This window comes from Corythoichthys intestinalis, chromosome 19, assembly GCF_030265065.1.
Source record: "Corythoichthys intestinalis isolate RoL2023-P3 chromosome 19, ASM3026506v1, whole genome shotgun sequence".
Classification (NCBI taxonomy): Eukaryota; Metazoa; Chordata; class Actinopteri; order Syngnathiformes; family Syngnathidae; genus Corythoichthys; species Corythoichthys intestinalis.
Window position 1 is genome coordinate 6618584 of NC_080413.1, and position 21040 is coordinate 6639623.

General features: G+C 39.7%; 1 protein-coding gene across 4 annotated transcripts in view; it reads left to right on the top strand.

The window, feature by feature from the left end:
• The window catches only part of scara5 (scavenger receptor class A, member 5 (putative)), a 57445-nt gene extending 39400 nt beyond the window's left edge, over positions 1-18045 (top strand). For all 4 annotated transcript variants that reach the window (XM_057823643.1, XM_057823645.1, XM_057823642.1 and 1 more), the window contains 4 exons: positions 3393-3500; positions 8404-8460; positions 8924-9112; positions 12184-18045. In XM_057823643.1, coding sequence (XP_057679626.1) covers positions 3393-3500; positions 8404-8460; positions 8924-9112; positions 12184-12317 — 488 coding nt within the window. In that variant the 3' untranslated portion in view covers positions 12318-18045. The remainder of the gene's footprint in view (positions 1-3392; positions 3501-8403; positions 8461-8923; positions 9113-12183) is intronic.
• Positions 18046-21040: the final 2995 nt, after the last annotated feature.

Below are 21040 nucleotides of genomic sequence, written 5' to 3' on the forward strand. Positions count from 1 at the left end.
CCATCAATGATGTCATAGTGGCGCCCGGGGACAGCTGGGAATGGAGCGGTCCGATTTGCCAGAACATATTGGCCGATTGTGTGCGTCCAATTTTGGTGGGAACACTTTGGGGGAAGTTCCGTGTTCTGTTCCCAGTGCACAATGAAAATGTCCTTGAAGACCTACTTGGAAGAACTTTATGGGCACGGCAGGTTGTCTGTCATTTTGGAATAGGAAAGGTATGCACACAATACATGATGTTTAGACATTCGCAGAACTGTGTTGTCTGCCATTGACAGCGATAGACATCAACAGCACCTACCCTCTCAGTCAAAATGGATTGGATGTTAGTGTAGTGGGCCAAAATGTTAAGAGAAAAGGTAGCCTGACAGCCCGCAAGGCTTATAAAGCACCGGGGGAAACCCTTTATTTGACAGCGGCGTCATAAGATTGCCATAAGACCGTCATAATTATGACGCATGGGCATTAATGAATGCTTATGACGGTTGTCATTTAGTGTCATCCGGCAAATTATGTCCCTAACTCCATTTATGTCCAGCTGGGATCTTTTACATCCATTTAAAAGTGAAATAATTTGCCAGATGGCAGAAAATGACATCTGTCATAAGCATTCATTAATGCTCATGGCAGTGTCATGTCATAGTTAAGATGGTCTTACGGCAGTCTTATGGCGCTACTGTCAAATAAAGTTTTACTAAATGCCATAACTACCAATTAATGAAACAATTAGAACACTAACTGAAGAAATTGCACAGAACATGAATTTTGATTATAATTTACATCCGTAGTGCTGCAATGCATGCTCAGAGGCATGTTGGAAAACAACAGTGTTGACAGCACGTGGCAGCAGAGGTTGAATGTCTGCCCCAAGAGAGCAGTGATGGCCAAATGAAGCTTTTTGAAGCAATGAACCCCACGAAGCTTTGAACCAATTGGTTGCAAAGCTTCGTGGGGTTCATTTGGTCTTATGATGCCGCTGTCAAACAGAGTGTTACCAAATACCAGAACTGGCAATTAATGGAACAACTAGTACTTGAAGTAATTGAAGACCTGATTAGCACAGAGCATGAATTTTGATTGTAATTTACCTCTCTAGTGTTGCAATGCCAACTAGGAGGCATGTTGGACAACAACAGCGTTGACGGCAGATGGCAGCAGAGGTTGACTGTCTCCCCCAAGGGAGCAGAAATAGCCAAATGAAGCATTTTGAAGAAATGAGGCTTTGCAGCCAATTGGTTCAAAGCTTCATGGGGTTCATTTTGCCTTATGACAGTCTAATGATGCCGCTTTCAAACAAAGTGTTACCAAATACCATAACTAGGAATTAATGAAACAATTAGAAGAGTAACTGACGAAATGATTATCACAGATCATGAATTTTGATTGTAATTTACATCTGTAACGCTGCAATGCATGCTAGGAGGCTTGTTGGACGACAACATTATTGACAGCAGCTGGCAGCAGAGGTTAACTGTCTCCCCCAAGGGAGCAGTGATGGCCAAATTAAACTTTTTGAAGCAATGAACCTTTGCAACCAATTGGTTCAAAGCTTCATGGGGTTCATTTGGCCTTATGACAGGCTTATGATGCCGCTTTCAAACAAAGTGTTAACAAATACCATGATTAGCAATTAATGAAACAATTAGAACACTAACTGAAGAAATTGCACAGAACATGAATTTTGATTATAATTTACATCCGTAGTGCTGCAATGCATGCTCAGAGGCATGTTGGAAAACAACAGTGTTGACAGCACGTGGCAGCAGAGGTTGACTGTCTCCCCCAAAGGAGCAGTGATGGCCAAATTAAACTTTTTGAAGCAATGAATCATGGGAATAATTTGGCCTTATGACAGTCTTATGATGCCACTTTCAAACAAAGTGTGGCCAAATACCATAGCCAGCAATTAATGAAACAACTAGAACAGTAACTAAAGAAATAATTAGCACCGAACATTAATTTTGATTGTAATTTACATCTGTCGCGCTGCAATGCATGCTAGGAAGCATGTTGGACGACAACAGTGTTGACAGCAGGTGGCAGCAGAGGTTGACTGTCTCCTCCAAATGAGCATAAATGGCCAAATGAAGCTTTTTGAAGAAACAAAGCTTTGTAGCCAATTGGTTCAAAGCTTCATGGGGTTCATTTGGTCTTATGACAGTCCTATGATGCCGCTGTCAGATAAAGTGTTAACAAATACCATAAGTAGTAATTAATGAAACAACTAGAAGAGTAACTGAAGAAATTACTAGCACTGAACATGAATTTTGATTGTAATTTACACCTGTAAAATTGTCACTAACTTCATCCAGCTCGGATCTTTTACATTCATTCAAAAGTGTTATAATTCGCCAGATAACACTAAATGACATCTGTTATAAGCATTCATTAATGCTCATGACTGTGTCATGTCATAATTATGTGTGTCTAATGACATTGTTATGGTCCCACTGTCAGATAAAGTGTTACCAAATACCATAACTAGCAAATAATGAAACAACTAGAACAGTAACTGAAGAAATTATTAGCACGGAACATGAATTTTGATTGTAATTTACACCTGTAGCACTGCAATGCATGCTAGGAGGCATGTTGAACGACAACTGTGTTGACAGCAGGTGGCAGCAGAGGTTGAATGTCTCCCCCAAGGGAGCAGTGATGGCCAAATGAAGCTTTTTGAAGCAATGAAGCTTTGCAGCCAATTGGTTCAAAGCTTCATGGGGTTCCTTTGGTCTTATGACAGGCTTATGATGCCACTTTCAACAAAGTGTTACCAAATACCCCAACTAGCAATTGATGAAACAACTAGAACAGTAACTGAAAAAATAATTACAACAGAACATGAATTTTGATTGTACTTTATATCTGTAGCACTGCAATGCATGCTAGGAGGCATGTCAGAAGACAACAGTGTTAGCAACAGGTGGCAGCAGAGGTTGACTGTCTCCCTGAAGGGAGCAGTGATGGCCAAATGAAGCTTTTTGAAGCAATGCTTCATTGGGTTCATTTGGTTGTATGACAGTCTTATGATGCCACTGTCAAATAAAGGGTTAGCAGTTAATATCTTTTGGTTTAAATATCCCATGATACAGTGAGGACAGCTGCAGCTTATCTCAGCTCAAGTGCAGCTTGAACAAATGTCTTTCTCGTGTCAAATTTGGTGGGTGGCGGTTTATAGTCAGGTGCGACTTATTCCGAAAATTACGGTATACTCATATGCTGGTGTGCACAATGTGGGATCAAATTGAAGCCCTCAATATATAAAAATAACAGAAAAATACGTTAACAAAAACACTTTAAAACTCGCACTTACCTAGTCTTTTGTAGCATTGTTTCATATCTTAAGCTTACTATACATGTGAATACCTTAATTTTAAAAATATCTCTTTTAGGCTTTGCCGGAGAAAAGGGAATCCAAGGTCCTCACGGTATCAAAGGCTCCACTGGCGACGACGGCAGTCAAGGCGAAAAAGGCGACGTCGGACCTGCCGGACCGAAAGGTAGGTGCATATATTTGGTTAAGGATGTGGTGCCCTTAAAAGTAACACCCTTTGGACTCTACAGGAAGGGTGGGTTGAGGTGCGGGTAGCGCACCGCCACATAGCGGGTGTGGTGATCGTCAAATTAAAGCCAGCAGTTTAGAAAAACAACAAAAAAACAGACTTCTGGGGTGAAAATGAGCAACAAATGGCACCCTGAAAAACTTGAAGGTCGTTCCTGTGGTTTTTGGATCCTGAGTCGTTTTGCTTTCCCGAGCTGCCAATGAAGGCTGAAACCACAAATAAGAGGAAATTTCATTTTCAGTTTAACACTTTGATTCTCCAGAGGGAGGTTGGTGGGTTCTCTAATTTATACCCAACTTCTGACTTTACAGGAACAAACTGATGAACTCATTGGCTGCCATTGACAGTGATAGATGTCGAATTTATTTGCAAAACAAACATTTCAGTCTGGATTTCGGCCGCACCACAGCACCGAAACTGTGCTCATCAATGTCCTGAATGATATTCGTCGGAATGGACGAATGAGGGGCTTTAGGGTCCTCCTGTGGGTAGGGATTCTTTTCTGCCCCATGCCTAGTGGGCCGTGGGGGTCACACCGTATGCCGCGTTAGTTAGGGGTTTGCGCCTTTCATCCCTTCCTTGAGGTCTGGTTAATGGGGGGCGCGGATGGTCTGGGGGACCGCCCTGGGTTCCAGGAGTAGGACGGTAGCCACGCTCGCCCCCCCCGTTTGGCTCGGGCGGTGCTGGTGCCCTAGGATGGCCCCCACACGGCATTTCCACGGCAAGAATATTGCGATATTGATATATCACTTTAGAAAAAACAAATCAAAATGGGCATTAAAAATACATTTACATCAATGTATTCCTGAAACCTCATCCAGCACTCAAATAAAAATATTTTTGTTTTATGTTTGAATAAAATATGGCTTTCATTATAACATTTTTACTATTTTTTAAGCGCAAACCTGCTTTAGTCCAAACCTGCTTAAATGCAGGCTTCTAAATACTCCATGCCTCCATTATTGCAGTCAAAGCCTAAATGAGCCCAAATTTTAGATTTAGAAAAGGACTAATTAGGGCAAAACGACCAGAAGCACCACGTCCGCCAATGCTGATGTGTACCGCCCGCGGCAGAAAGCCAACATCAGCTAATGTTACTGTTAACATTGATTGAAGCTGGGCTGCTATAGGTGTGTAAGTAACCCCAGTAAAAGTAACACAAATCTCTACTCGGATTAGTCTAATGTTTTTGTTACTTCAGCAGACTGCATGGCAATGCTGCTGCGCGCTTCCAACTACTGGACGGGAGTAGAAATGCAGCCACTGTCTTGTTTACTTCCACCAAAACACACATGTAAAGATCGATAAAGACAGATTTTGAATCGATACAATCATTGGATGATGTAATGTGGCCATATATTTCAGAATCAATTTTTCCTAAATATATAGTATTTGTCAAAACAATGACACATGCAAATCCCCTGTTCTGTTATAACTGGATCTCAGTGCCACTTCTGACTGAGGTTAGTTTTCCCGACAAATCCGGGACTGTTAGCAACCCTACTGTTGACACAACATTAGGGTGACCAAACGTCCTCTTTTGCCCGGACAAGTCCTACTTTCACGTAGTATCCTCGTCGTCCGGGCGGGTTTTATAAATTCATACAAATGTCCGGTTTTTATGATTTTTCACGGGACCAATTTGAAGAGAATCCCTCCGGCCGCTGGGTGGCAGCAGTTGACATGGCTCCTACTAGGAGGGGGGGAAGGAGTAGTTCTTCTTGTTTTTGTTGGCAGTTTACCCCTATCATGAGGCATTACCGCCTTCTACTGGGTTGACAATTTGGCCACAACGCCTGCCCAGTTGTTAAGTTTTTAACGATAAAGACGTAAATAATGGCAACGGTTGACTTCTGTCGGAGCTTTGACTGGAAAATCCCGTCTGGTGTCGTATCGTTGCGCTGTTGATGATTGTAAACTTTTATAGCAAAGTTTGATTTTTGCCTCAGCTAGCTATCAGTAAGCTAAACTGCGCTAGGCATTATGGGAAACGTAGTTTTGAACTGCTATGTTTGGAAACATGCTGGTTGAATAGTTTGTCAGTTTACTTCGGTTATTGTTTGTGTGCAATCTAGAACATTGAATGAGAATATCAATCAAATGAGAATAATAATTTGTCAAGGACAATTGTCGTGATAGTAATTTATAAAAATGTTTAGTTGGCACATAGCCTACTGTGTGTATGTGTATTGACTGGACTACATTTCCATGGGTCTGCATTATGTATATATTAGGGCTGTCAAACGATTAAAATTTTTAATCGAGTTAATTACAGCTTAAAAATTAATTAATCGTAATTAATCGCAATTAATCGCAATTCAAACCATCTATAATATATGTCATATTTTTCTGTAAAATATTGTTGGAATGGAAAGATAAGACACAAGATCGATACATCCATTCAACATACGGTACATAAGTACTGTATTTCTTTATTATTACAATAAATCAACAAGATGGCATCACCATTATTAATATTCTGTTAAAGCAATCCATGAATAGAAAGACTTGTAGTTCTTAAAAGATAACTGTTAGTACAAGTTATAGAAATTTTATATTAAAACCCCTCTTAATGTTTTCGTTTTAATAAAATTTGTAAAATTTTCAATCAAAAAATAAACTAGTAGCCCGCCATTGTTGATGTCAATAATTACTTACACAATGCTCGTGGTTGCTGAAGCCTATAAAATCAGTTGCACCCAAGCGCCAGCAGAGGGAGCCAAAACACAAGTACACGTTTCACTGTGCTGTCATTGTACTATGTTTGAGCGGGGCATTTGTGCATTAATTGCGTCAAATATTTTAACATGATTAATTTAAAAAATTAATTAATGCCCGTTAACGCGATAATTTTGACAGCCCTAATATATATATTATATTTTAGTCATTATTATTTATTTTTTTATTTTCAAACTGCATTTTCCCATCCAGAGAGAGGGGGCACACTTTAAATATATTAAAGTGATATAGACATCTTTGAGTGAACTTCGAGTAAAATTCAAGTATCTTGAGGCCGGGCTGAGTATCCTCTTTTTTGGAAATCAAAATATGGTCACCTTACACAACATACTACTCAGCAGACTGAAACAGTGCAACTGTGCTTCAGTGGTTCAAATTGTATTTACAAGATAGGGATTTCTTTGTGTAACCTCTCATTCTTTGCTGCGGTTTAAAGCTTCGAACTCCTGGACTTTTGCGTTGTGTTTTAAAATATTTCCAGGAGACGCGGATGGTTTCGACTATTTATTGTCTGCACAGCACATGATGCAAGTTTTTCAGTCTCAGAGGCCTTGTCATACAGTGCTAAAGAATAATAAAAATGATTAGCTATGTGGCTACGAGCTAATAGCAACTTAGCAATGCTATCCAACTCAACTCAATGATGACAAAATACAGCTGGGGACACCTGCAAAGCTCCCAGCTTTTTATAATAACCGCATTAGCTGGGGGGCACTATTGTGCCTTTTAATGTGAACAAGTGGAATCACACAAATCCAAAATAACTGTTCCATTTATGTCAATTGGAAACCAATAGTCTGAACGAACAAATTCACACGTGGGGTTCCTCAAGGATCCATTGTCGGACCGTTTCTGTTCAACATCTATATGCTTCCCTTAGCTGAGATTATGGAACAGTACAAAATTTCCTATCACACCGATGCAGATGACGCACCACTCTACATTTCTGTGTTCCCACATTATAACAGTCTCTTAGTCTCGCTGAGTAAATGAAATCATCAAATTAATCAATCCATTTCTATGGATCATTTCATTTAGGTTTTGGGTAAAGATGTCCCGATCGATCGGGATGCCGATCGATCAGGTCCAATCACGTCATTTTCAAAGTATCGGAATCGGCAAAAAAATATCGGACATGCCTTTTTTTAATATTTATATATTTTTTTTAATTGAAATCGTTTTCTAATTGTATTTAACGTTACATACAAAATGTCTTACACTCATCCAGAGTAGTTTTGGCTTAAAGGGGCTATCAAATTTACTGCGGTAATGGCGGTAATTAATTTTTTTTAATTAATCAAGTTAAATAATTAACGCATACGCTGCACAACCCACTCAGGCATCGTCGCGTTCAATCTATAAAGGCGCTAAAAGGCAGCGTACAACGAGTAGAGAGAATTTTAACAGCCTTTGGAGCCATTTGTTACGTGGCTAAAGCCTTACAATACCACTCTCAGCAATTAAAAATAACATGGGAGGCAATGTGGGGAAGAAAGGTAGTAATTGACCATTTTCTTAACACCCTATGTTCTTTCCCAACGCAGAGAAGATATATCAATTGGTGCCCCTACGCACAGTCATGGTTGCACTTCCCATCATGCATTTGGGCAGAAGTTAAATGGCTGCAGTATCATTTACTGAAAGCTCAACAAATACACTAGATGGCAATATTTAGTCACAATATATACAAAGTCACATTTATCCTTTAAGAATTACAAGTCTTTCTATCCGTGGATCCCTCTCACAGAAAGAATGTTAATAATGTAAATGCCATCTTGAGGATTTATTGTCATAATAAACAAATACAGTACTTATGTACTGTATGTTGAATGTATATATTCGTCCGAGTTTTACCAAAATGTATATGATCGGGAAAAATTATCGGGAATGATTGGAATGAATCGGGAGATATCGGATCGGCTGATACTCAAACTAAAACGATCGGGATCGGATCGGGAGCAAAAAAAACCATGATCGGAACAACCCTAGTTTGGGGATTTTTATGTGATATCAAGCTCTTTCAATTGTCCTGCATTGAATTGTGCAATACAAATTTGCCTTACCTTACCTCATCCAATGTCCACTTTTGTTTTTTCTCCAGGGGAACGAGGAGAAAGAGGGATGAAAGGAGATAAGGGTGACAGAGGAGAAAAAACAGGTAAGGATCTGTACAATATCTGGCAGCGAGCGCGTATTTTTCACCGCCATCGACAGCGATAGACGTCCACCATACTCCACTACAAATCTATCAACAGTCCAAACAGACTGACGTCTTTAATCTCTTGTTCTTAAATGAACATCTATGCTCTCATATCCTCGTTCACTACTGATTATATGACACTGGAGTGACTATTTACAGATGCGGGAAAGTGAACGTTATGATTTTCCCCTCTTAGGATCTTTAGATTAATACCAGATTCTATTGAATTGTTTTTATTTTGACATCAAAGTCCTTTTGGAAAAGTAAAAAAACCACACAAAGAAAAACAATTGAATGTGCTTTGTTTGATGTCTAAGGTTGAACTCTAGCCAGGTTTTATGAAGCAGTTGTCGTTCGTACGCAAATGTTTTGCACATGCGGAATTGCCGGTCATGTAAAATTCTGTTTTCTGACGTGTCAGTGGAAGACATCCTCGTGCGACTGGTGAACGGTTCAGGCCTGCACGAAGGCCGTGTGGAGGTCTTCCACGAGAAGCGCTGGGGGACGGTGTGCGATGACGTGTGGGATAAGAAGGATGGCGACGTGGTGTGTAGGATGCTGGGATACCGAGGCGCTGCAGAAGCTCACAAGACAGGGCGTTTCGGACAAGGTACGCCAGAAAAAAAACGCTATACAGTGATGAAAATAAGTATTTTAACACCCTGCGATTTTGCAAGTTCTCCCACTCAGAAATGATGGGTGGGTTTAAAATTTTTAATGGTAGGTGCTTGTCCACCGTGGCAGGCAATCTAAAGAAAAAAAATCCAGCAATCACAGTGTATGGATTTTTGACAATTTAATTGTAATTAGGGGTGTCAAACAATTAAGATTTGTAATCGAGTTAATTACAGCTTAAAAATTAATTAATCGTAATTAATCGCAATTAATCGCAATTCAAACCATCTATAAAATATGTCATATTTTTCTGTAAATTATTGTTGGAATGGAAAGATAAGACACAAGATGGATATATACATTCAACAGACGGTACATAAGGACTGTATTTCTTTATTATAACAATAAATCAACAAGATGGCATTACCATTATTAACATTCTGTTAAAGCGATCCATGGATAGAAAGACTTGTAGTTCTTAAAAGATAAATGTTAGTACAAGTTATAGAAATTTAATATTAAAACCCCTCTTCATGTTTTCGTTTTAATAAAATTGGTAAAATTTTCAATCAAAAAATAAACTAGTAGCCCGCCATTGTTGATGTCAATAATTACTTACACAATGCTCATGGGTGCTGAGGCCTATAATATCAGTCGCACCCAAGCGCCAGCAGAGGGCGCCAAAACTCCGAAAAACACAACAAGTACACATTTCACTGTGCAGTCATTTTAATCTGTTTGCGTTAATTGCGTCAAATATTTTAACGTGATTGATTTAAAAAATTAATTACCACCCGTTAACGCGATAATTTTGACAGCCCTAGTTGTAATATAATGCCGCAAAGAAGTATTTGAAGAATTGTGAGCCTCAAAGACCTGTTAGTCACTTTTAAAAAGTCCAACGAATAACTGGAGTGGAGGTAGACTTTTTGAGTCTGACTTTTTGACCTGTTTTACACGGTTAGCTGCATATAAACACCTGTCCACCCCATACACCCCAAAGAGCTGTTTAACTCATTTGCTCCCAAAAATGTATGAGTATGTTCTATTTTTAATTGTTTCAATGTCCCAAAAACGTATTTATACGTCTTTTACGTTTTTTTTCCCCACAAGAGACATCTCTAGGTTCTGATGCTCGCTCCAAAGCACAATGCTCAAAATCCATTTTTAAGCAATAAAACTGGCCACTGGAGGGCAATAGTGCATTTGGTAAGAACTCATATTGGATCATGAAAGGAAATGAATGATGAGAAATAGGAAACGGAAGTTGGAAGAAGTAAGAAGCGTGAGAAAAATGTGGAGAACGATGTAAACACAAGGCACATGCCCCACACAAGTTCCATAGGTGAATTCTGTTATGAGGTAGTGGTCACTAGAAAAGAAAGATAAAAAAAAATCTATCTTGATGAGACAGACAGGCGGTTTTGAGGGAAAAATTTACCCCATCTGCTGATACAGCTGCGGCAACAACAGCGTCATCTCTCAGTTGAGTAGTTTAGTTATGTGTAAATAAATTGTTACTTTGCGATCAAAAGTTCTGTCTTGTTGTTTATGTTATTTTGTAGAAGGAAAACATTATTCAGATGTTTGGGATGTCACAAAAGCAAAAAATAGCTGTGTTAAAGTTATTTTTGAAATGTATGCTTTTACAAAAAGCTCAATTTCTCTTTTTTCATCAGAAATTTGAAAATTGCTCAAACTAAGCTATTTTCTAATGCTGATATCTAAAGAATGGAAAAAGTATGAACTTACTTTTTTCCTGCTGAAAGAAGAGTCTAATCTTTCTTTTGGTGGGTTTATATAGCAATAGAACAGAATTTTCTGTGGGCCTTGCACAAGGAGTCAAAATCCAATAAAACGGCCGGGAGCGAAGGTGGTTGCTCAGGTGAAAATGGCTGGAAGTGAATGAGTTAAAGACACCTGAAACAGACCTCTACAGGGCTGGAAAGAGTTACAGGCCAATTGCTAAGCAGCGTGATTATATAAGCTCCACCGTTGGGCAATTATTAGAAAATGGAAGAAGCTAAACATGACTGTAAAGCTCCCTCGGACTGGAGCTCCATGCTAGAACTCCCTCGAAGGGTCTCAATGATCCCAAGAATGGTGAGGAATCTCCCAAGAACTACACAGGAGGAGCTAGTCAATGATCTGAAAGGAGTTGGGACCACCATTATGGTTCAAAATCATACATGGCATGGAAGGTTCCCCTGCTTAAACCAGCACATGTCCAGACCTGTTTTAAATTTGCCAATGACTATTTGGATAATCCAGAGGAGTCATAGGAGAAAGTCATGTGGTCGTATGAGATTACATTTCTTTGTCTAAATTCCACTCATAGTGTTTGAAGGAAGATGAACAATGAGTACCATCCCAAGAACACCATCCCTACTGTGAAGCATGGGGGTGGTAGCGTCATGCTTTGTGGGTGTTTTTCTGCACATGGGACTGGACGACTACACTATATGAAGGAGTGGAGGACCCTCAGTTACAGCATTGCCAATGGGTCGTGACCAGGTCTTCCAACATGACAATGGCCCGAAGCAGACAGCCAGAATTACCAAGGAGTTGCTTTGTAAAAAGCATATCAATGTTTTGGAGTTGCCAAACCAGTCTCAAGACCCAAACCCAATAAAAACTCTTTAGAGGAAGCTCAGATGCTCAGTGACAGCCCAGAATTCTGACTGATCTTGAGGAGATCTGTGTGGAGCAGTGGTGCAAAATCCCTGCTGCAGTCTGTGAAAACTTAGTGAAAACTTACAGGAAACGTTTGACCTCTGTAATTGTAATCAAAGGTTACTGTACCAAATACTAATTGATTTTCTCAGGTGTTCAAATACTTATTTGCAACAGTATAATTCAAATAAAATCTTAAAAAATCATACAATGTGATTTTAGATTTTTTTTTTCCTAGATTGTCTCTCAAATTGGACAAGCACCTACCACGAAAATGTCAAACCTGCCCATCATTTCTAAGTGGGAGAACTTGCAAAATTGCGGGGTGTTCACATACTTATTTTCCTCACTGTATATTACCTTGAAATACAAGATTTGTTTGCACCCATGTAGGCACCGGTTTGATCTGGATGGACGACGTAGCGTGCACGGGTTTTGAAGACTCCATCTTTGACTGCAAGTTCTCCGGTTGGGGTAAAACCAACTGCGGCCACGTGGAGGACGCCGGCGTCACGTGTCTTGTCTAGCGGATGTTTCGCAACAGATCCGCTTTTCTGGTCCCGGATGTGTCGTCATCACGCCTATTGGCGCGACTGAGTTGGATCTTTTTATTGACGAGGTGGACGTTGAGACTTTTAAAGAACAGAACCATCTCGGGATGCGATCCTCCATTTTGAAGCTGTTCATGTGAAGAGCTTGTAAAGACTGTTTTGTGCCTTACTATGATGACCTTATTGGAATAGCTTCATTATAGTCTTCGTTATTACTGTTCTAGCACCTCAGATACATTTTGGAGGAGTTAAACATACTTGGCAAATATTCCCAAAAGTTCTGAAGAGTTCAAAGACGAAAAAAAAAATTCAAGCTATTACCGGTTTTTAGGTAAACAGACCTGAAAAGACGAAACACAAAATATCACAGACAAGCTGTACGAGAACGTGTTCTACAGCTACCTAATGGAAAAACATATTTTAAAGCAACACTATCTAACGTTTCAGTTTTGGTCGATTTTAGCGACGCCTGTGGTCAAAAGCGGTAGTGTTTTGCTTTAAGGAAGACTGCATTTCCCATGAGGACCAGTGCTGCTGACGTATGCTGTAAAGCAGTCAGTACATTTGTAGTTTTTTTTTTTTTTTGGTGTTTGTGTGTCAGGGTTCCTGCCACCCTCCTCAAAGTTAATTAGTGCCGGTGAAAGCAATACAGACCCCCTCAAGATCAGTGTTGTCAAAGAGAACTTGGAAAAAGTACGTGAATTACTGATTACGCCTCAAAAAAGTAATCTAGTTTCTTTACTGATTACTTTATCATCAAAGTAACTAAGTTACTTTAAAAGTAATTTAGCAGCTACTTTTGACCAATTTTTCTCCCTTTGCTGCCTTAACATAAGAACGACAACAGAAAAATGTCACCGCATGTAACTTTCCGATAATTGAATTTAAAGGGAAAGATCAGATTTTTTCAAGGCTTAATCTTTGATTTAGCGGGGATTTAATTAGTCAATGGAGTTTATTTGAAACACCATTGACAGGTGCTAGCTTAGCCTCTTCAGAGCCCCTGAAACTAACAAATAAATGACAAACTGCAAGGAATTTGTTGAAATCAACTCCACCAACAAATTAAACTCTGCTAACTTGAAAATTAAGCCTAATGTAAAAAATTCTGAATTTCAGTTTAGTGGTTTGGGTTAAGTGCATATCAGTGCCAATATAAAACAATGCAAATTGGCTGCACAATAATCAACAACACACAAATGAATTGCACAGTGCATTAAACACAAAGGTCAGGGAGGGCGCGGATGCGCGCGCACAACCCGGAGGTACGCCGTGCACACTCGCGGTCAATATAGCCACAAAACGTGGCGGTAACTAAGCACTCTACACTTCCGCGCGGTGTCTCTGCTCGTCTGCAAGACTGCCGCATGTTTGGTGGGGCTTGCACGCGGCTGGATGTGATTGGGCGTGCCCAGGTGAGGGGCCTCGGTGCTGGGATTGGCGATGGGACAGCGTAGGGTCGGTTGCCAACGAGCTTACACTCACAAGGGATTCACACGATTACTGGTTTCTAGATCACAGAGCTGATTTGTGTACACTCCCCCCTCCCAATCACTCATCTTATAGACCCCTCCCCCTCTCTTCTTTCCCTGGTCAACAGGCCCAAAACATGGTGTCAACCGGAAATACATCTAGCTGACGATAGCACCAACATATTCATAGTTAGTGTAGGTGTTTAATGTATTTCTTGTTGTTGTTTGTGCTTCCTTTCTTGTGTTTCGTTTCTTCTGTTCCCCCATACCCCCTTCCTGATCGCTGCTTTGTCTTAATAAATGAGGTATGTTGAATGATCACAATGGGAGTATATCATACTCTCAATGTGAAACATTAAAACTATTCAGACCAACCAGAAACTTAGACTTCCATTCTCCGTGTTAAACAGCTGAACAGGACAGGACGTTGCAACGGCAAAGCTACGAAGCGGCCACGCATGTACCGGCTCCAACCTATCGCCGGAACCCTCTAGAATGAAGGAAAAATTCTCAGATTCATTCATGGATGCACACAGATCAACATTCCCTCGCACATCTCAACAGGTGGCTGCACTCGGCTCAATATGCACCTTTGATCCACATGCTTTTCTCAGTCCGAAAACACTTAGCGCTATTTTCTATTCAAAATCCTCTTCGTACATGACTACAATATTCTTCATTCTACATATATTATGAGGCATTAACAAAATAGTAACGCACACACAAAGGAAACTAACTTTAATCAGATTACTGGTTTGTAAAAATGAACACGTTAGATTACTCGTTACTGAAAGAAAGTAATCAGATTAGTGACAACACTGCTCAAGATATAAAAGAGGTGTCATTCAACTAGTTGTCAATTGACATATCATCACAAATGTTATGAAAACATTTTATAGAGGTTGAAAAGTTACTGAGGGTTGCTTTAATTAATAATTCTATGTGGCGACATCATGGCACCACCCACTGAAGACATTTTGGTTTGTTGTCAGTACTCAACACATACCAAAAAAACAAAACCACAGTTTCTACACAATTAATTTAAGATGTGCCCGTTGTTCTTATTCACGTGTGTTCCTCATTAGAAGTCTTTTCAAAGGCAACATATTCTGACCGTCCAAAAGTGTCGCCAAAGCTAACACGCGGCCTCGCTTGTGTTTATTTTCCCTGTCTCGCTTTGTCATCACAACATGTCTCGTCTGGCCGCCACGGAGACGCAAACAGGATATTCTCCGATCTCTTCTCGATATTTGTTCGGCGCCAGTTAGCGACTAACGTGCCAGCTAGCTGACATGCAAACGGAAGATAATTTTTCAGTTAAACGTCATGAAACGACGGCGGCCAAGTCAAGTTTGAATGATTCACTCAAATTGGGGAGTCCAGTTTTAGTTGAACGCTACAACAGATGCTCAACAAACTCAATTAGCTGGTTATTTTTATGTCACGCACGCTTCGTTACCAAGTAGAATTTGTAGGAAGGAAAATGGCAGCATCTTCTGGGGCTGCTGGGGCACTGCTCCAAGTGCCCCTAACACTGACAGAAAACAAAAATATCAATTGATTGTTAACTATATTTTGCAAGAACAAAAACTAAATATTTAAAGTAGGGCTGTCAAACGATTACAATTTTTAATCGAGTTAATTACAGCTTAAAAATTAATTAATCGTAATTAATCGCAATTCAAACCATCTATAAAATATACCATATTTTGCTTTAAATTATTGTTGGAATGGAAAGATAAGACACAAGATGGATATTTCCATTCAATATACAGTACATAAGGACTATTTGTTTATTATAACAATAAATCAACAAGATGGCATTAACATTATTAACATTCTCTTAAAGCGATCCATGGATAGAAAGACTTGTAGTTCTTAAAAGAAAAATATTAGCACAAGTTATAGAAATTTTATATTAAAACCCCTCTTAATGTTTTCGTTTTAATAAAATTTGTAAAATTTTCAATCAAAAAATAAACTAGTAGCCCGCCATTGTTGATGTCAATAATTACTTACACAATGCTCACGGGTGCTGAAGCCTATAAAATCAGTCGCACCCAACCGCCAGCAGAGGGCGGCAAAACTCCATAAAACACAATTAACAAGCAGTTGACTGTACTGTCATTTAAATCTGTCTGAGCGGGGGGAGTGGGTTAATTGCGTCAAATATTTTAACGTGATTAATTTAAAAAATTAAGGTTAAGGTAATAATTTTGACAGCCCTAATTTAAACTAGTGGTACCTTGAGATACGAAAGCTTCGATAAGCGACAAATGCCTTTTACGCAAGGTTTTTCGAAAGTTTTTAGGCTTCATATTACAAAAACTTATTATCATACGAAAGATGATATGTACTATAATAAATATTTCCTGCTCAGCATCAAACGCTTAATGGACAGTATTGTTTTCACTTTACCAGCGTACAATACTCTTCTTATAACATCCTGTTGCCCCATGGGTAACAGCAATGCATGCTGGGTAATGGAGTTCTAACTCCTAACACCACATTTGACTATAACTGTTAACAAGCAAAATATACACACCACAATATGCTACACAACATTCATGTAATCTGAAACAGAAGAACAAAACTTTATGACTGCCAATGTTAGCTCGTCTTTTAGCACTTTGTGTTTGCTATGAGCTCGAGTAGTCATGTGATAACGTGTGTACATAGAACATAATAAACGAGTAACACTCAAGCGCCACTAGGGAGCGATAAAGCATTACAAATAAAGACAGGCAATCAGAGGACATGAAAACAAATTCTATGTGGTGTTTTTAGTACAATTTGGAACAAATTAGGTGATTTACATGCAAAACGAGATTCATTATACGAAAAAATGATAAGAAAGCCACTCCAGACAGAATTAATTCCGTATCTTGAGGTACCACTGTATTTATTTTGGAAAACAAAAAAGTAGCAATGTCTTTTGTAACTACTGGGGCACTGCCCCAAGTGCCCCTAATGCAGAACCCACCTTTTAATGTATTGTACACTCAATTTCATGAAAAAATCTGAAATATGAGAAAAACAGTGTTGTCGCTAGCAGCTGGGGCACAGCCCAAAGAACCCTTAATGCACACAGAAAGTCAAACATGCCCTCGTTTGACAAATATTTAGTATGTCTTGGAATCAAGGAAATCTGGAAATGCTGGGGCACTGCCCCAAGTGCCCTTAAAACAAACAGGAAGCAAACTAAACTGTCTTTTCTACGTTATACTACGCGTAAACTACCTTTTTAAAAGAACAACCAAAACAAGATTGTTTTTATTAAATTCATAAGGAAAATGACGAAGATTTTTGTAGCTAATGGGGCACTGCTCTAAGTGCCCCTCATGCATGAAGGAAGCCAAAAAACAACCTCTGAATGAACTGTAAAAATATTTCATTTTGAAATTAAGAACTAGTGTCTTTTTTTTTAGCTGCTTTTAGCTTGTGTGTACAGGAAACCAAAAATTCTCCATCTCCTGATGTTTTCTCGCGTATTCACATGTCCTCCTATATCAGCTGATACTTTGCGGTGGAATACATTCTCGCTGTACCTTTTGAAAATGAGAAGTGCTCTTAACCACATAAATGTGTCTTCATTTTTTTTTTCAACATTCTTGGATGCATGTCATACATGTGTTTTTTATTACGGCGTGCCGGTTGTTCAAGATTTACTGCAAGGGCTACGATGACTTAGCAACACCCAAAATATTTGATATGACGTCGTTTGATTTGTTCTACTACTAAATGCTGCATATGCACTGCTGACATAATAAATGTGTTTAAACAGGTGAGCTGGCTTCTTTTGATTGACAGCTTGGAGATGCAATTACGCCCTGGAACGTTTCCACATGTGCTGCCAATTCGGTTAACGAGTTACTTTTGTGATTTTATTATAACACAATAGTGCTTCAACTCAGTTGCTGTCATTGATCACCAGTTCATTTTGATTAGGGAGGGCTAGCATTGATCATTCGAAACTGATGAGTTTATGCAATTTATTCACCGTAATTCAAATCCCTCCATAGAATCAAACATGGTACGCAAAGGCGTAGCAAGGGTCCCCGGGGGCCCCAGGCAACAAGCAAGATGGGGCCCTTCGAGCGTGTGCAAGTAAGGGGGACAGTTGGACTTGGAGCAATAGCATATTTAATAGAAGTATAATTACGCCTCGGTCTCATGTACCCCTTTCCCACTGGCCCAAAAACCCATGTCAACCCACTAACAATCGGCTTTTGGTGGCAGTGGGAAAGGTGCAGCTAACCCCCTCAACCAGTGTCAATCAACACGCCAAGCGACCCGCGTTAAAATCACCTTGGCTCTGATCATCATGCAGTGTGAAAGCAAAACCCCGGGTCAACAGTCAACACCCTAATCTACGTGGTGACAAAGGCTCTTACGTGATGCGCAGGGGTGCACATAAGTGGTTCGCATGCGCGCATGCGTACTGGACGTAGACAAACGCGCTGGCCCTCAACGGCTTCCATACGCTTTTGCGTACCGATGGCTGACCACTGTATTTGCGGCGGACACGAGAAAATAACTTCTCAAAATGTTGAAGAGGCAGGCCACACTGAGTAATTACTTCCGTGTTCCCCCAACCCCGTCAAAAGACAGGCAACAGAGACGTCACCAGTGCTAACGAAAAAAAGGACTTTTGCTAAAAAGTGGCTACAGGAGGTACCATGGCTAGAAGCAAATGATGCTCGCACAGAAATGCGGTACAAAATGTGCCGTGAGAATCCCAATGTCGCCGATAAGAGCAGCGCATTTTATGTAGGGTCAAAGAATTTCAGCCATCCAAACTTTGAAAAGCACGAAAAAAACAGAGAGCATGTGACAATTAAGCAAACTATCGATGTCAAACAGGACCCCACTCGCCCTATGGACATGTGGCGGAATAGGGCGGAATAAAGGTAATGAACAGCGACATGCACTGACAAACGTGTTTTTGCTCGCATTTTACAAAGCTAAACATGCATGTTCAGTGAGGTCTTATTAGGAGGACATCCCACTTTTAAAAAGGCTTGGAGTTAATGTGGGAGCTGCATAATGCCCTTTATTTTGAATTGGTGCGTTTATGTTTATTTCTTTACATTTCGCTTCAAAGTAATGGCAATTTTGTTGTGCCAGTTGATGTTAATCAAGCATTAATTGTTAATATAATTAATTAAAGTTAATTGGCTCTAAGTAAAGCTTGTCATAAATTTATCGCATCAGGCGGGTCGGCTCTCAAGCTCAATGAGGACCAAGTCACATCTCCAGGTCCTCCTCTGAGAACCTGGGCAAAAAAATTATGTGCACCCCTGGTGATGCGTCATGCGTGCCAATAGAGCGCTTTTTAGAACATTCAAAATGCCCGGCTACTACTACATTAGGACATTAAACTACAGTAACATAGTACACTCACCGATGTCTTGCTTCCTTTTCTCCTCTTCTGCTTTTTTTCCCTTTCTTTTGTCACTTCCAGAAGGATAACTTCTCTTCATTTTGGATATACGCCAATTAAAAAAAAGCCAAATCGCCGCTCACTCTCACTCTGAGTCACGTGAGGGATGGGGCGGGGGTGTGGAGCGAGTGAAGGGGCCCCCTTTATGGAACTCAGACACAAGGCTTTCACTGGCACTGTCGCACTTGTCGCTGCGACAGTGCAGTAAAGCTGCGTGTGCTAAATCTGTTGGCCCTCTGGGGGCCCCTGCTGGCTGGGGCCCTAGGCAATTGCCTGGTTTGCCTAATGAGACGCGACGCCTCTGATGGTACAGTACTATTCTCTTCAGCATTCTACAGTACAGGTAGTCCCCGAGTTACGATGTTCCCGTCCACCATTTTGTCTCCAAACATTATTTTTTTTTGTCGCATATACAGTACCTTATTATTATATTATATTATTATATTATTATAAAGATGTCCCGATCGATCGGGTCCGATCACGTCATTTTCAAAGAATCGGAATCGGCAAAAAAATATCGGACAAGCCTTTTTTAAAAATATATATATATATTTTTTTTATTTAAATCGTTTTCTAATTGTATTTAACGTCACAGACAAAATGTCTTTAACTCATCCAGGGTAGTTTTGGCTTAAAGTAGGGCTATCAAATTTATTGGGTTAACGGCGGTAATTAATTTTTTTTAATCAATCACGTTAAATAATTAACGCATGTGCTGCACGACCCACTCACGCATTGTCGCGTTCAATCTATAAAGATGCCGTTTTACCCATAGATAGCGCTAAAAGGCAGCGTCTAATGAGTAGAGAGAATTTTGACAGCCTTTGGAGCCATTTTTTATGTGGATAAAGCCTTACAATACCTCTCTCAGCAATTAAAAATAACATGGGAGGCAATGTGGGGAAGAAAGGTAGTAGTTGATCATTTTCTAAACACGCTATGTTCTTTCGCAACGCAGAGTATATCAATTGGTGCCCCTACACACAGTCATGGTTGCACTTCCCATCATGCTTTTGGGCAGAAGTTAAATGGCTGCAGTATCATTTACTGAAAGCTCAACAAATACACTAGAAGGCAATATTTAGTCACAATATACAAAGTCACATTTATCGTTTAAGAATTACAAGTCTTTCTATCCGTGGATCGCTCTCACGGAATGAATGTTAATAATGTAAAAGCCATCTTGGGGATTTATTGTCATAATAAACAAATACAGTACTTATGTACTGTATGTTGCATGTATATATTCGTCCGAGTTTTATTCATTTTTTTCTTAATGCATTGCCAAAATGTATATGATCGGGAAAAAATATCGGGAATGATTGGAATTGAATCGAGAGCAAAAAAAAAAGCAAGATCGGGAAATATCGGGATCGGCAGATACTCAACCTAAAACGATCGGGATCGGATCAGGAGCAAAAAAACATGATCGGAACAACCCTATTAAAAACCATTGCCCAGCCCTTGAATATATACATTCAAATACAAATTCTACTATCCTATTGAATTTACTCTTCACTTTTAACATAATGTTTAAAACATATGACAGTTTTACGGCCGTTTATGGTCACAGGGCGCATTCCAAAATCCCATTTTAGAGGTCCAACTCAGTCAAAAACAATTCTATGATGTTATAAATTCTCTTTATGTTTAGTGATTTACCGCACATGGGCGGCAGGATTGAATTTTTTAGATACAGACATTAAAAAAAACCTTGAATTTGTGTACATAGATACTAGGATTAAATAGAGCAGTGTTTTAGGAGTTTTGAGTGACCCGACTTA